Here is a 12,403-nt window from a genome sequence, read left to right as displayed (position 1 = left end):
AAGCCAGAGCTGTCAGTGCGTGGAAGGCTGCTGGCCCTCAGATTTCACTTCCAAGCTTGGCTCTTAATTTAAAGAAACCAGAGTTCAATTCTCTGGAGGTTTGTGTGTTACCATTGACAGTTTTATGACTTATCCAGCTGGCAAAGAGAAGGACTCTAGATATATTTGTTCCTGCTCCTATGTCTTGGAGTGATTTTCAAAGACGCTTAATTCTCCAGCAAGTTAGGAAAAAAGGTAAGCTTGGAAATGAAGGTCGCTCTAAGAAATTAGGGGGCTTCCACGGTGGCTCAGAGGGTAAAGGGTCTGCCTGCAATGCAGGAGACCTGGGTTTGATCCCCGGCTCAGGAAGATCCCCTGGAGAAGGAAATGGCAACCCCCTCCAGTACTCTTGCCTGGAAAATTCCATGGACGGAGGAGCCTGGTAGGCTGCAGTCTAGGGGATCACAAGGAGTCACACATGACTGAGCAACTTCAATTCTCAGTTTTAAGAAATTAGGAGATTGCTCCTTATGAAGCTATAGGGTTTTGTTCTTTAAGGAGCTGGTTGCATGTAATGACTTAACAGTTTACCTATATTTATTGTGTACTTCCCATGTGCTAATCATTACTTACATGTACTCACATCTCATTTGAATTTCGCAACAGCCCTAGAAGTAGGCACTATTGTTATAATACCCATTTTATATGTAACGCAACCTGAGACAGGAAGCCCAGGTGGCTCAGTGGTAAAGAATCTGCCTGCCAACGCAGGAGACTCAGATTGGATCCCTGGGTTGGGAAGATCTCCTAGAGGAGGAAATGGCAGTCCACTCCAGTATTCTTGCCTGGAAAATCCCACGAACAGAGGAACCTGGCGGGCTACAATTCACAGGGTCGCAAAGAGTCAGATACGGCTAAGCAACTGAACATGCGTGCAGCCTAAGACACAGAGGTTAAGTAACCTCCCAAGGTTACATACCTGGAAAATGGTAGTTAGGATTCAAAGCACCCAAGCTTACTGCAGAACCTGAGCCCTTAAGCATCTACTCCTTTATTTGTAGTGAATTTATGTTTTCACATAGAATAGGAAGGTGGAGTATATTTCAAGCAGTGTTTTTCAAATCTTTTTGACTGTGAACCACTGAAAGGAATATATTTTACATTGCAGACCAGCATGTGTGCACAAACAGATCTGATAAAACCACACAAAACAGTACTCACCCTTTCCATGGAGGATGTACTCTGACCTTTCCTTTCTCTTTCCTTTCTAAAAAGTGTTGGTTATGACTCTTAAAATTGATTTCCTGAACTAATATAAGGCCATGGCTTGTAGATCAAAAACTCAAGGTCCTTGATGTCAGCTGGCTCTGCAGGAAGTCCCAGTTCATGTCATCTGCTGAGTGAGTACCGTCTGCTCTTTTCTCTTGGCACCCAGCACTATTTGTTGACTAAATGAATGTAAACACAGATTATAATTTGCTCTTCCCCATCTCTATTTTTTTAAGTACCCTCTCCCTTCTTCTTTTTTAAAAACAAAGAGCTGAAAATTTGCTAAACATGGAGATTATTTAGACTGGAACAGAGAAGGTAAAGAAACACTAGTGATCTTATTATGGAGATATTCATTTATAAATGAATCTTTATAAAGCAAATTACATTTTCCCATTGATTTTAATTATAATTCTAACAATGTGAAATTGTTAAATTGCTCTTTCTACTACTTTCCGACTCTGGGAGTTCCTCTTGTTCTTCTGTGACCCACACTAGTTTCTCCTCTCAAGGTGGGTTCATTTGAGATAAGCTTACCTTTTCCTCCACCTCCATGAGAGTTGAGGTGTTCTGGCAGCCTTGGGGGCTGGGTTACTCAGTCCCCCTAGCATTTCCTGGAGCATGTTTGGCAGTCCCTAAACTGTCTGTCACTGGGGAGGATCCTCTGAACGTTTGAGCCGGAACTTGGCACAGGACAGACCCCTAGAATACATAGAAACTCTCTAGAGTTTCAGGTCAGAAGGAACATCCATTGACGTTCATCTGCAGGGGAGCATCACCTTGAAGGGATGTCAGGAGCTTCTGATGGGCTGATGGGCAGAGAATGGACAAGTCCAAATGTGCAGTTGGCTGCCAGTGCCTGGAAACTTCTGGCACATCAGGCAGTTTTATGTTATCAGGTCACCTATGGGCAGAAGCATTGTGTTTTAAAATATTTATGTTAGAGAATTGATTTATTTGCTAGTTAGGTTTTGCTTAATATGATTTCTTTAATACTGCTTCTCTCTTCCTCTTCTTTTCATTGCTGATACCTTGTTACAGATACAACACGAGCTCACACAGTTTCTGGAATAAGACTGGCTATTAATACATGTGTTCATTTTAAAAATAAGATCGTTCTAAGTGCTAAGTTGCTTCAAGTCATGTCCAACTCTTTGAGACCCTAATGGACTATAAGCCCACCAGACTCCTCTATCCATGGGGTTCTCCAGGCAAGAGTCCTGGAGTGGGTTGCAATGCCCTCCTCCAGGGGATCTTCCCAACCCAGAGATGGAACCCACGTCTCTTATGTCTCCTGCATTGGCAGGCAGGTTCTTTACCACTAGTGCCACCTGAGAAGCCCAAGATAGTTCTAAGAGCAAGGAATTTCTGAGACGGTGAGGAAGGTCAAGGTGAGGGGTGTGTTGGCAGTAAAGAGATAGTCAAAGGGACCCCTCATCAGTATAGCCTCAGGACCTTCCCTTCACCTTTTAGCTTGTGCTTACAATTTAACAAGCCCAGGTAATAAAACTTTCAGAATCTTTAAAAATAGGAAATGTATTTTTTGAAGATTTTTCTCTAAGGGGCAGAAAGTTTTCCTTCTTGGTATAAATATGCATTTTGAAGCACAGTGATATTTTACTAGTTGGGTGGTTTAAAAGAAACTTTGTCCACATTGTTGATGATGAGAAAAAGAGAGATTTCAGCCCAAGGCAACTGGAATTGGAATGTTCACATCTAATAGGGGAAAAGCCCTTACGTGGTCAAGAGGGACTTCCTCAAGCTTACCCACATCCTTCTCCCTTGATTCTTTTACTGTTGAGGGCAATACGCACTCCGCTCTCCAGGACCGATTCTATTTTATGAAACTACTATCTGGAGTTAGGTTGTGATCTCCTCAAGGGCATCTTTCATCCCTGGAAATGTTCACAGATCCCTGTCATGTCAGTGGATGTCTGGTGGCTGACTGTCTGGATTTGTGAATGTTTAGGGGAACAAGAATGGCTTCCCAGCCCGTCGATGCTAAGACTGCACTGGGAGGTGTCAGCTTTGGGGGAACCATGAGGAGTGTGTCTCACCGAATCATTAAATGTTTCACCATTGCTATTGGCTCAGTCCTGTTTTAATAGATGTGGGGGACTCGGAAACACTTATGCATATTCTTTCCGTCAAAGAGTTCATAATGTCATGAAGGCTTGAATTCTTCACAAATACGAAATACGACAGGAAAAGGCATCATCGGTGGCAGAAGCCCTGGATTGTGAGTCAGAGGCCCAGGTTTTAGTTCCAGCTCTGCGATTAGCCATCAGAGTGACCAGACTCACACTTGAGGCCTTGGTGTTCTCCCCTGGGAGACAAAGGGGTCAGACCAGAGACTGCTAGGGTGATTTTAATGCCCGCTGTGTGAGACTGATAGCAGGTGCTTCAAGGAGTGGTGGTGGTGGCGAGGGGGAGAGGCTTGGGAGTTGCTCTTGATTCTGATTAAAATTTGCAAACGTGTCCGTTTAAATTTCAGCAGGGATGCCCATTTCTCCCTAGCCCCAGGACCTTCTCACTAAATAAATGCATAAAAAATCAATTTTTGCATCTATATGCTGTTTCTTTCCCCACAAAGACTCATAGAGCAGTTTACAGAGAAACGGAAACCCAGCCCCAGTTCAAAATTGATTTGACTACATTTGATACACTCTTCCTTTCTAGGATATGACTTTTCAGTTATAATAAGCCAAAAGATTGCTTTTCACACCTCTTTCATTTTTATGATTCTTTTCAAAGACTCTTCTGTCGCTCACAGGAAAACTGTATGGTAGGTTCCAACAGACTCAAAAGTAACCAAACCAGAAGTGTCAAGACCTCGTAATGAGACTGAGGCTGGATGCATTTCTTTGTGTGTGAAGACAGCGATTCTCTCAATGCCACTGAGAATGAGTCCAAATTACAATCCTACCCTTGACTTGTTTCTGGGCTCACAAACACTGGGCAGGAAAGTCAGTGCCAGTGATAGAGAAGCCAGGACTGAAGTGTGTGACACAGGCTGAGAAAGCACCAGAGGGGACCTCAGGCCAAGATGCTACACCAGGCTGTTCAGACCCCCAGGCCAGGCCCCAGGTGTTGCCTCCCCTCACTATACCCCCACCACCTCGATGAGCCACTATACCCTGAACTCACGGGTTTTGAGAGAAATAGCTTCCCCTGAAGTGTGGGGACAGTCAGCATTCATGTCGCTCACATTTGTAACGGTTGTGAGTGCCTTTAGGAAGTCTGCATTATTCTGGGTTCTCCGGAGAGAACAGAACACACAGGAAGGAGACCACATGCATGCACTCTAAGGAATTGGCTCACACGCAAGCATGGAGTCTGGGAAGTCCAAGATCTGCAGTTTGCTGCCTGGAGACATAGGAGAGCTGAGGGTGTTCAGTTCCAGTCTGAGTCTGAAGGCCTGAGAACCAGGAGGGCCCATGGTGTAAGCTCCAGTCCCAGTCTGAGTCTGAAGGCTGGAGAAGATGGGTGTGCCAGCTGAAACAGTCAGGAGAGAGCAAGAATTCTTTCTCCTCTCCCTTTTATAGTCAAGGCGTCAACTGATTGGGTGAGGCCCACCCACATTAGGGAGGGCAATCTGCTTTACGCGGTCTATCCAGCCATAGTTAATCTCATTCCAGAGACACCCTCATAGAAACAACTAGGGTAAGTGTTTGACCAACTGTCTGGGCATCCTGTGGCTTAGTCTAGTGGACACATAAAACCAACCATCACAAAGACTGTCTCATAGATAGGTGTTGCACTCTGAATAGAATTTAGAAGGAACTGCTAGGGAATGCAGCTTCTGGGGATTTAATAAAATTGAATATTCCCTTTTCCTCCCACTTCCCCCACAAGGAAACATATTGGCAATTATTCTGTGAACTCTTTTCTCCACATTTTGGCTACTTAGCTCCAAAGCATACAGAGAACTTGAAGAATAGGAGACAAAGCAATTGGGACCTTAGGAGTATGGTTCCTAGGATAAGATTATTTGAGCAGGCTCATGCTAAAGTTATTTTCCACTCATCTTCCCTAATACCTAAAGCAGCCCACCCCTCCTTAATGGATGTGTTAGCTGATGGGGCTGGTCATCAACATTGCAGAAAGGCGTTAAGAGAACAGCACCACAGAAAAATGACCCGGGCTGAGAACCGATCCGCTAGGGGGTAATTTGAAAAGTGAAATCTGAAGCTGTGGCAAGCCGTAGAAAATTACCATCTTGCTCAATAGGATTAGTTGTCCAAAATGAAGAATATTTTCTTCTTATACCATCTCATTTTCTGATCCCTCTTTTTACCAGTTGTACTGATTTCTCTCTTCTGTGCCAAGGGCTGGATCCCAGGGCCAGCAGCGGTCATCAGCACTGTCCCAGGCTAGCTGTGGTGATGTAAAAGCAGAGAAAGGGGGTGGGAATGTCCTTTTTAAGAACAAGTACAGAGAGAGCACAGAGTAGGAGTCATTGGGAAATTCGGCCGTTCTCCATTGTCATTTCCATGACACCCTCATCACTTTCTTATTAGAGCAGCGGTCATTTTTCCAGTGGGTCAGGACTGCATCTTCAGCTCTCGCTTGAATGATCTGTCCTTCTCTGAGAGAGAATAGCTTTGTGGCCCAGGGCAGGGCAGTGTGAGAAGCTGAGGCATCTATGCCTAGGACTCAGCAGGTGGCATGGCTCATTTATGAGCGAGGGGTGATTGGCCAAGAAGTATGTGTGTGCTGGGTGGGGGAGGCACAGATGTCTCCATCAAATCCTTAGTGTAAACTTACCTTAGACTTTACAGTGGAGACAGAGGAGGAGGGCTGAGGTGTTCAAGGATGTGGACTGGAAGAAGATTATGAAAATATAAGGAATGCAGTCTTCTCAGGCTGGGAGGAGAGAGGAAGGTGAGAGGGTGTTGGGAGTGTGTCTGTGCTGGGGGACAACTTTCACACCTGCCTTGTCTGTTGAATACAAAAACCTCTGGGACTATCAGAGCGATTGGTATGACTTTGGTGGGATGGGTAGGGACCTTTGCCTGAGTCCAGCAGAGCATGTGACTCCCTCACCCACCTACCCACCCACCTTCCATCCATTCATCTTCTGTCCATGTCCATCCACTCATGTCCATCCATCCATCCATCCCATGTCCATGTCCATCCATGCATCCATCTACCTACTCATTCTCCATCCATTCATCTTCTATCTATCCATCCACCCACCCACCTATCTTCTATCCATCTACTCACCTATGTTTTTTCTTTGGCCATGCTAATTCCTCAACCAGGGGTCAAACCCATGCCCCCTGTGGTGGAAGCATGGCGTCCTAACCCCTGGACTGCCAGGAAGGTCCCACCACGCACCTGTCTTCTATCCACCCACCCACCCACCTATCCTCTCCATCTGTTCGTCCATCCATCCAGCCAGCCACCCATCTTTCACTAGCAGCACTTGTGAAATGCCCACACTCACTATAGGAGGAGGTGCAGATTAAGATCCCATCTACCCCTTCTAGGAGTTCACAGCCTAGTGGGAGAGACAGCTCAGTAGACCAGCGATAACAAGGCAAGGGCCACTCCAAGCGAGGACAGCCCGGGTGCCTAGATGGTAACAGAGGCCTCCCATTCAGACTCTGAAGGAAGAAGGAAGGCTCCCAGGGGGAGACGCTGTTAAGTCCTGGAGGATGGGCACATTATGGGGTACGTGCCTCCCTCATTGGAGGTTCCGGCACAACTCTCCTTCCTGCCTCAGTGGTTCAGGTTCCCTCCCCACCCACATTCAGGTGGGGAGAACTTACCCCACCTGCCTCCCCTTTACTCCCCTCCCCAACCCACAGCCTTTTTTCTTTTTCCCTGCTGTGTAGAGACATATTGGAATCTCTTTCATCTTCAGATTTTATTACAATAAAACCCCTCCCTTGACCCTGATCCCAGGATAACTCCCACCCTATGCCCTTTTGGCAAGCCACTCCAGTGTTCTTGCCTGGAGAGCCTCAGGGACGGGGGAGCCTGGTGGGCTGCCGTCTGTGGGGTCTCACAGAGTTGGACACGACTGAAGTGAATTAGCAGCATGCCCTTTTGTTCACACCAGGTGTCTGGAAAGAGAAGCCCCTGCTTACTGTCACCCACCCCACCCCGTTCAAAGATCAGCAGGCAGGCACCCTCCCCCAGGACAGTTCCTCCCTGTCCCTGCAGCCGCCTGGGCTCTGGCCCCAGTGTCCCAGTCTCCAGCCAGTGGCTGCTTCTCAGACTCAGAAAGCAGGTCTGTGGGTGGTGGTTGACGCTGCTGCCCATTCCTTCCTTCCCTTCCCTCGCTTGCATAACAAAATCAGGTCTTCCTTCTCCATGGCCCTGGATTCCCGGGGTCCTTTGTGGGTGCCTGGCTGCACCTCCTTTCACAGTGTTTGTTCCCAGAACAGCGTGCCTGCCCATGCCCGAATGTCCAACCCAGGGCACCATGGAGCTTCAGACCCAGCCTCCAGCTCATCACCAGACGTGTCTGCCTGGGTGTCCCCGCTAGCCCACTACCCTTGAGAACTCAAACTCCCCGCTCCCCAGTCCGCGTGCAGGGCCCCACCATCTACTCCATCATCAACATCAGAACCTGGGAGTTTTCGTAGACGCCTCTTTTACCTGGTTCCCCTGACCCCGTCCTCCACCCAGTGGGGCACAGCTTTTGTGAGTCTGTGTCCTTATTGTTGCCCATTGGTCTCGCTCTTCCATTGCCTCCACCTTGGTTCCAACTCGTGGTTTCCCACCCGGTTACAGCTCAAGCCCTGAGATCCCACAGTCCTTAGCTGCTGGTCCTCAGGCAGGTGTGGGGCTGGCTGTCTCACAGTCGCTGGGACAGCTTTCTAAAGCTCAAGACTTCCTGGCCCACCCCAGCCAGACAGCCTGGGTCAGTGGATGTCCTTTTACCAAGCTGCCTTCTTGCTCCTGAGGTGCAGCTGGAGGCCTGGGAGGTGCCTCTGATGAGCTTCCTGCCTCCGGCTTGGTCTGTATTAGTCAGTCGTCCATGTGGGTACAAGAAAGATCATTCAAAACTGCAGATCTAATTACGATCATGTCACTAGTCAAAGCTGTCAGTACTAGCCACAACCCCATCCCTCACCCCCTCATCAAGTCCAAACCCTTAGCTAAGACACACGGCCCTTCACGATCTGCAGCCAGCATCTCTTGCCCTCCCTCCACCCCGCACAGGGCTCCACCTGTGCAGTCAGTCACCTTGCCCCCAGCCCGACAGAACCACCTCTTCCCCGAAATGTGCTCGGCGGCTTCTGACCTCCCCACGAGCGCCCTTCCTCCCTCTCCCTGGCTGGTGTCTGCTCAGCTGTGAGGTTTCAGCTCCAGGTCTTCTGGAGGCCTGTCCCCTCCTCTTAGCCTCAGCTTACCCTTCCATGGCTGCCCACCATCGGATGCAGCTTCTCTTTGACTCACAGCATGTGAGTCAGAATGCCTTTCACCCACAGCCTGCCAGAAAGTGTCCAGACCACTTAGGTTTCTAAATGTTCCTGCTTCTGGGCTTTCTAGGCTGGGATGGGATTCCAGCACTGCTAGTTGCCATCTCAATACCGTGATGGACGTACGTTTAAAGAACCCACCCTGTGATGGCCAGACTTGGAAGGAAACCTTCATCACTTGGGAAACACCTGACAATCTACTTTTCCTTTGAAATAAAAACATGAAGCCATCACTTAGCAACCTGCTGGTACTTTATTGCCCTCGCCCAGATGGGTATTAATCGTCACCCTGCGCTGGCCTGGAGCACACCATGTGCTTTCAGAGTGCTCACAGCGGGGCAGAGCTGTGGCTGCGTGTGAGTGGCGCTGCGGCTGGGTGGTGTCTCCTTTGTCAAAGCACCTTCTTTCTGTTCAATAAAATATCAGAGCCGCTCCCACTGAAAAGATGTAGTAGAGTCAAATGTGGCTGCGGTCGCCTTCCCTGCCTTCCTCCTTGGCTTCCCACTTGGTCCACAGCCCTGTGCTCTCTGCAGAGGGAACGTGCCGTGGCTTCTGGACACCCTGTCGCCGTGGCCCCTCCCGTGCCGTGTGGCTTTCAACCCGGTGGTGCTGGCAGGGTGTCCAGGGTCACAAGGTCAGTTGGGGAGGACCACAGGTGAGTCCTTCATGAGCCCGTGAAAGCTCGGATGGGGAAAACCACCTACCAGCTGAGGGCATTTTGCAAGTCCAGCTGTCACAGATCAGATGTCTCCTGAGGCCGGCATTTGGGCATCACCTGGAAATTAGGTAAATCCTCCAAGGGCTCCAGTGATGCTGCCTCTGGGTCTGGGCTATGTTTTCTAAGGTGGCCCAGGCTGTTGCTGGCCCTCTCCCACCTGGAGAACCATCAGCTGCCCTGGGGGTGGGGATGGATGGGCACCCCAACCCCTGTCCTGATAGAGTTTCACGTATTTGTTCTGGGAACTTATTCAGTAAGGATTTTGTAGGAGAGTGAAGTAGAAGGCCTCCATGGTGCACAGGAGTTTAGGGTTCTCTGTGTCTCCTTCATTCCTTCCCTTTGAGTGGTGGGCACCCAGAGCACCCCTTCCTTATCCTTGGTCTCTGCCAGCGAGCTCATGTCATCCATGTTTGTTTCAAGGATCGGCCTTCGTCCCAGCTGTCAGGCCACATGGGGCCCCTGAACCAGGATGTCTTGAACTCTGGGGCCCCCCTTGCTGCCTCTAGCACCCTCCTATGCGCTCAGGCCCACCATGTCTTACCCGCACCATTGCCTGGGTCTCCCAGCTGTGCCCTGAGCTCTCGCTCCTCCACTTACTCCCTCCAGCATCCATCCTCTGGGCCTCCTGTGTGCATGTACCCGCTGCCCAGCTCCATGGCTCCACACTGGCTGCCTCGCTTGCCTGGCTTTCTAGGGTCACCCCAGTATGTCTCCCACTCTCTTTCCCAACTCTGTTTATTCACTCATCCAACGCTTATGGAGCAGGTTCTACGCAGGACTGTGATTGATTCCGTGGGATACAACAGTGAGAAATCTCGGAACTTGTCCTCGGGGCTCATAACCCAGAGTATGAGGCGATTGTTCTCCCAGTAATTCAGCACAAGCCTGTGTTCATGTTACAGGAGTGGAACAAAGAGGGGGCAGGTTGGGGGCAGTGGGGACAAGGAAGGCCTCCCAGAGGATGAGGAACATGGTCCAGGACTGGCTGATGGGGGCGAGCACAGCAGGCAAGGGGCGGGCAGGGGAGGGTGGGCATCCCCAGCCTGCCTCCTCCTCAAGCTCTGCGTTGCTGTCGGCCACCTGCGGCTCTGCAGGTGTCGCCTGCCGAGGTCTCCCAGCTGGGCCATCACGTGCGCCGCTCCCCTGTGCCTCCCTCCACGAAGGTGGTTCCATCCTTGAAGTCTCACCGGTCCTTCAATACTGGGCTCAGATTCCATCTCCCCCTTCCCACCTCTCCCGCCTCGACTCCCTTCTACATTTTATACTTCAGTTGTGATGTTTACCGCTTTGAGTGCTTTCGTGATTTACTTTTCCTCATCTCCCTACTTCTAGAATTTTCCTGAAGGGCTGACTTGACGGTGGAACTGAAATCACTGATGAGTGCTTTTCTGAGCAAAGAGCAAAAAGCAGCCTGTAACGTGCGCTAGAATGTTTACATTGTTGGTTTTTCTGTTGGTGGAGTTTGGTGACCCACAGCGTCGGAAAGACGACAGTATCTGCTCTTTATCCTAGAAGACCCTCGGAATCCAGAGAGTGTGTTCAGAGGAATCTTTTCTTCTCTCTGTCCGTGTAGGGTTCGATGACCTTCAGGTGTGCGCGGACCCCGGCATCCCTGAGAATGGCTTCAGGACGCCCAGCGGAGGGGTTTTCTTTGAAAGCTCTGTCACCCGTTTTCACTGCCAAGACGGATTCAAACTGAAGGGCTCTACAAAGAGACTGTGTATGAAGCATCTAAACGGAACCCTAGGCTGGATCCCGAGTGACAGACCCGTCTGTGTGCAGGAAGGTAAAGTGGTCCCTTCCACCCCCACCCCTACCTCATGGAAGCTGCTCCTGTGGTCTGCTCGTGGCCGCGGGGGTACCGAGGCTGTGTGCTATAGGGACCGGTTCCCCGGGCTGCTCTCTGTTTCAGGGCTGGTCCAGCAGGCTGATGGAGAAGCATGCGTGCTCAGGAAGGGCTGGGGCAGGGGATAAATGTGTCTCAGCATTCCTTCTGTGTCTCAAACAAGCCAATTTCTCGCCATTTTTGTCAATGCAAAAGAGCAACTCAGATAACATGAGGGCCATTTATTATCGAACTGCCAACTCAGCACCCATTTCCATGTTACTCAATAAAAAATGCAGTAAATATATTGAGCCCAAACTGTATATAATGATACAGAAGATGCATGTTACTCAGAGGATTAAATCAATTACTCCTTATCAGTCCTGCGTTAGACATGATTCATTTAAGGAAAGAAAGGATGGTGGCAAGCAATGATAGATTGATAAGGTAGATATTTATCTCCAGTAGTTATCCCTAAATTTATTGATCATGACAAGATATTCATTTACTTCTAGCAGTTTTCCCCAAGGCTTTTGGTTGAAACAACTTCATATATATATGTGTGTGTGTGTTTTTGCTTGTTTGTTTTTACACTGTGAAGATACTTTTAGAATTTAAAAGAGTGCATTGAGTTTAACTAATTGGAATGCCAAATTGTGGCTTATATATCACTGATGATCAGCGAGGTTGAAGTAGGAATAGGCATGAATCAAGAGGTAATTCTAGCTCCAGATTTCCATGAGGCATAGAACTGTATTTCATCAAGTTCATTAGAAGTGGGTTTCACTTTCTCTTAACACCATTATTGATTTTATTTTCAAATGGAGCTTTTATAATAATACTTTGTAAACTCTTATTCTGATTTAGTGTATATCCTCTTTATGAAACTTAATTTAATTTGACAAGCATTGATCAAACATCTATTATGCTCCTCCTTATGGAAATTATGAAGGATGGGTATGGTAGTGTCTTAGTCCTAAAATGTTTACTTGCTATCTTCACTTTTATTTTCAAGATTTTTTTAAAAAAAGCCAAAATTACTATGAATTAAAAATGTTAAAAGTAAATTTATTTTTTCCCCTTAAGTACAGTCCAGGTGAGTTGTGCTCTCTTTAACATTCTATTAATTAAAAGCTCATTTGAAAAAGTTGATTTAATGTATAAAATAAACATTAA

General features: G+C 48.3%; 1 protein-coding gene across 2 annotated transcripts in view; it reads left to right on the top strand.

Annotated features, from left to right (window-relative positions):
- The window catches only part of SUSD4 (sushi domain containing 4), a 134,711-nt gene that overhangs the window by 65,980 nt on the left and 56,328 nt on the right, over window positions 1-12,403 (top strand). For both annotated transcript variants that reach the window (XM_018060193.1, XM_018060192.1), the window contains exon 3: window positions 10,976-11,188. In XM_018060193.1, coding sequence (XP_017915682.1) covers window positions 10,976-11,188 — 213 coding nt within the window. The remainder of the gene's footprint in view (window positions 1-10,975; window positions 11,189-12,403) is intronic.

Source organism: Capra hircus, chromosome 16 (assembly GCF_001704415.2).
Source record: "Capra hircus breed San Clemente chromosome 16, ASM170441v1, whole genome shotgun sequence".
NCBI classification, from domain to species: Eukaryota; Metazoa; Chordata; class Mammalia; order Artiodactyla; family Bovidae; genus Capra; species Capra hircus.
The sequence above is the reverse complement of the archived record's forward strand: the minus strand, read 5'-3'. Positions and strand labels throughout refer to the sequence as shown.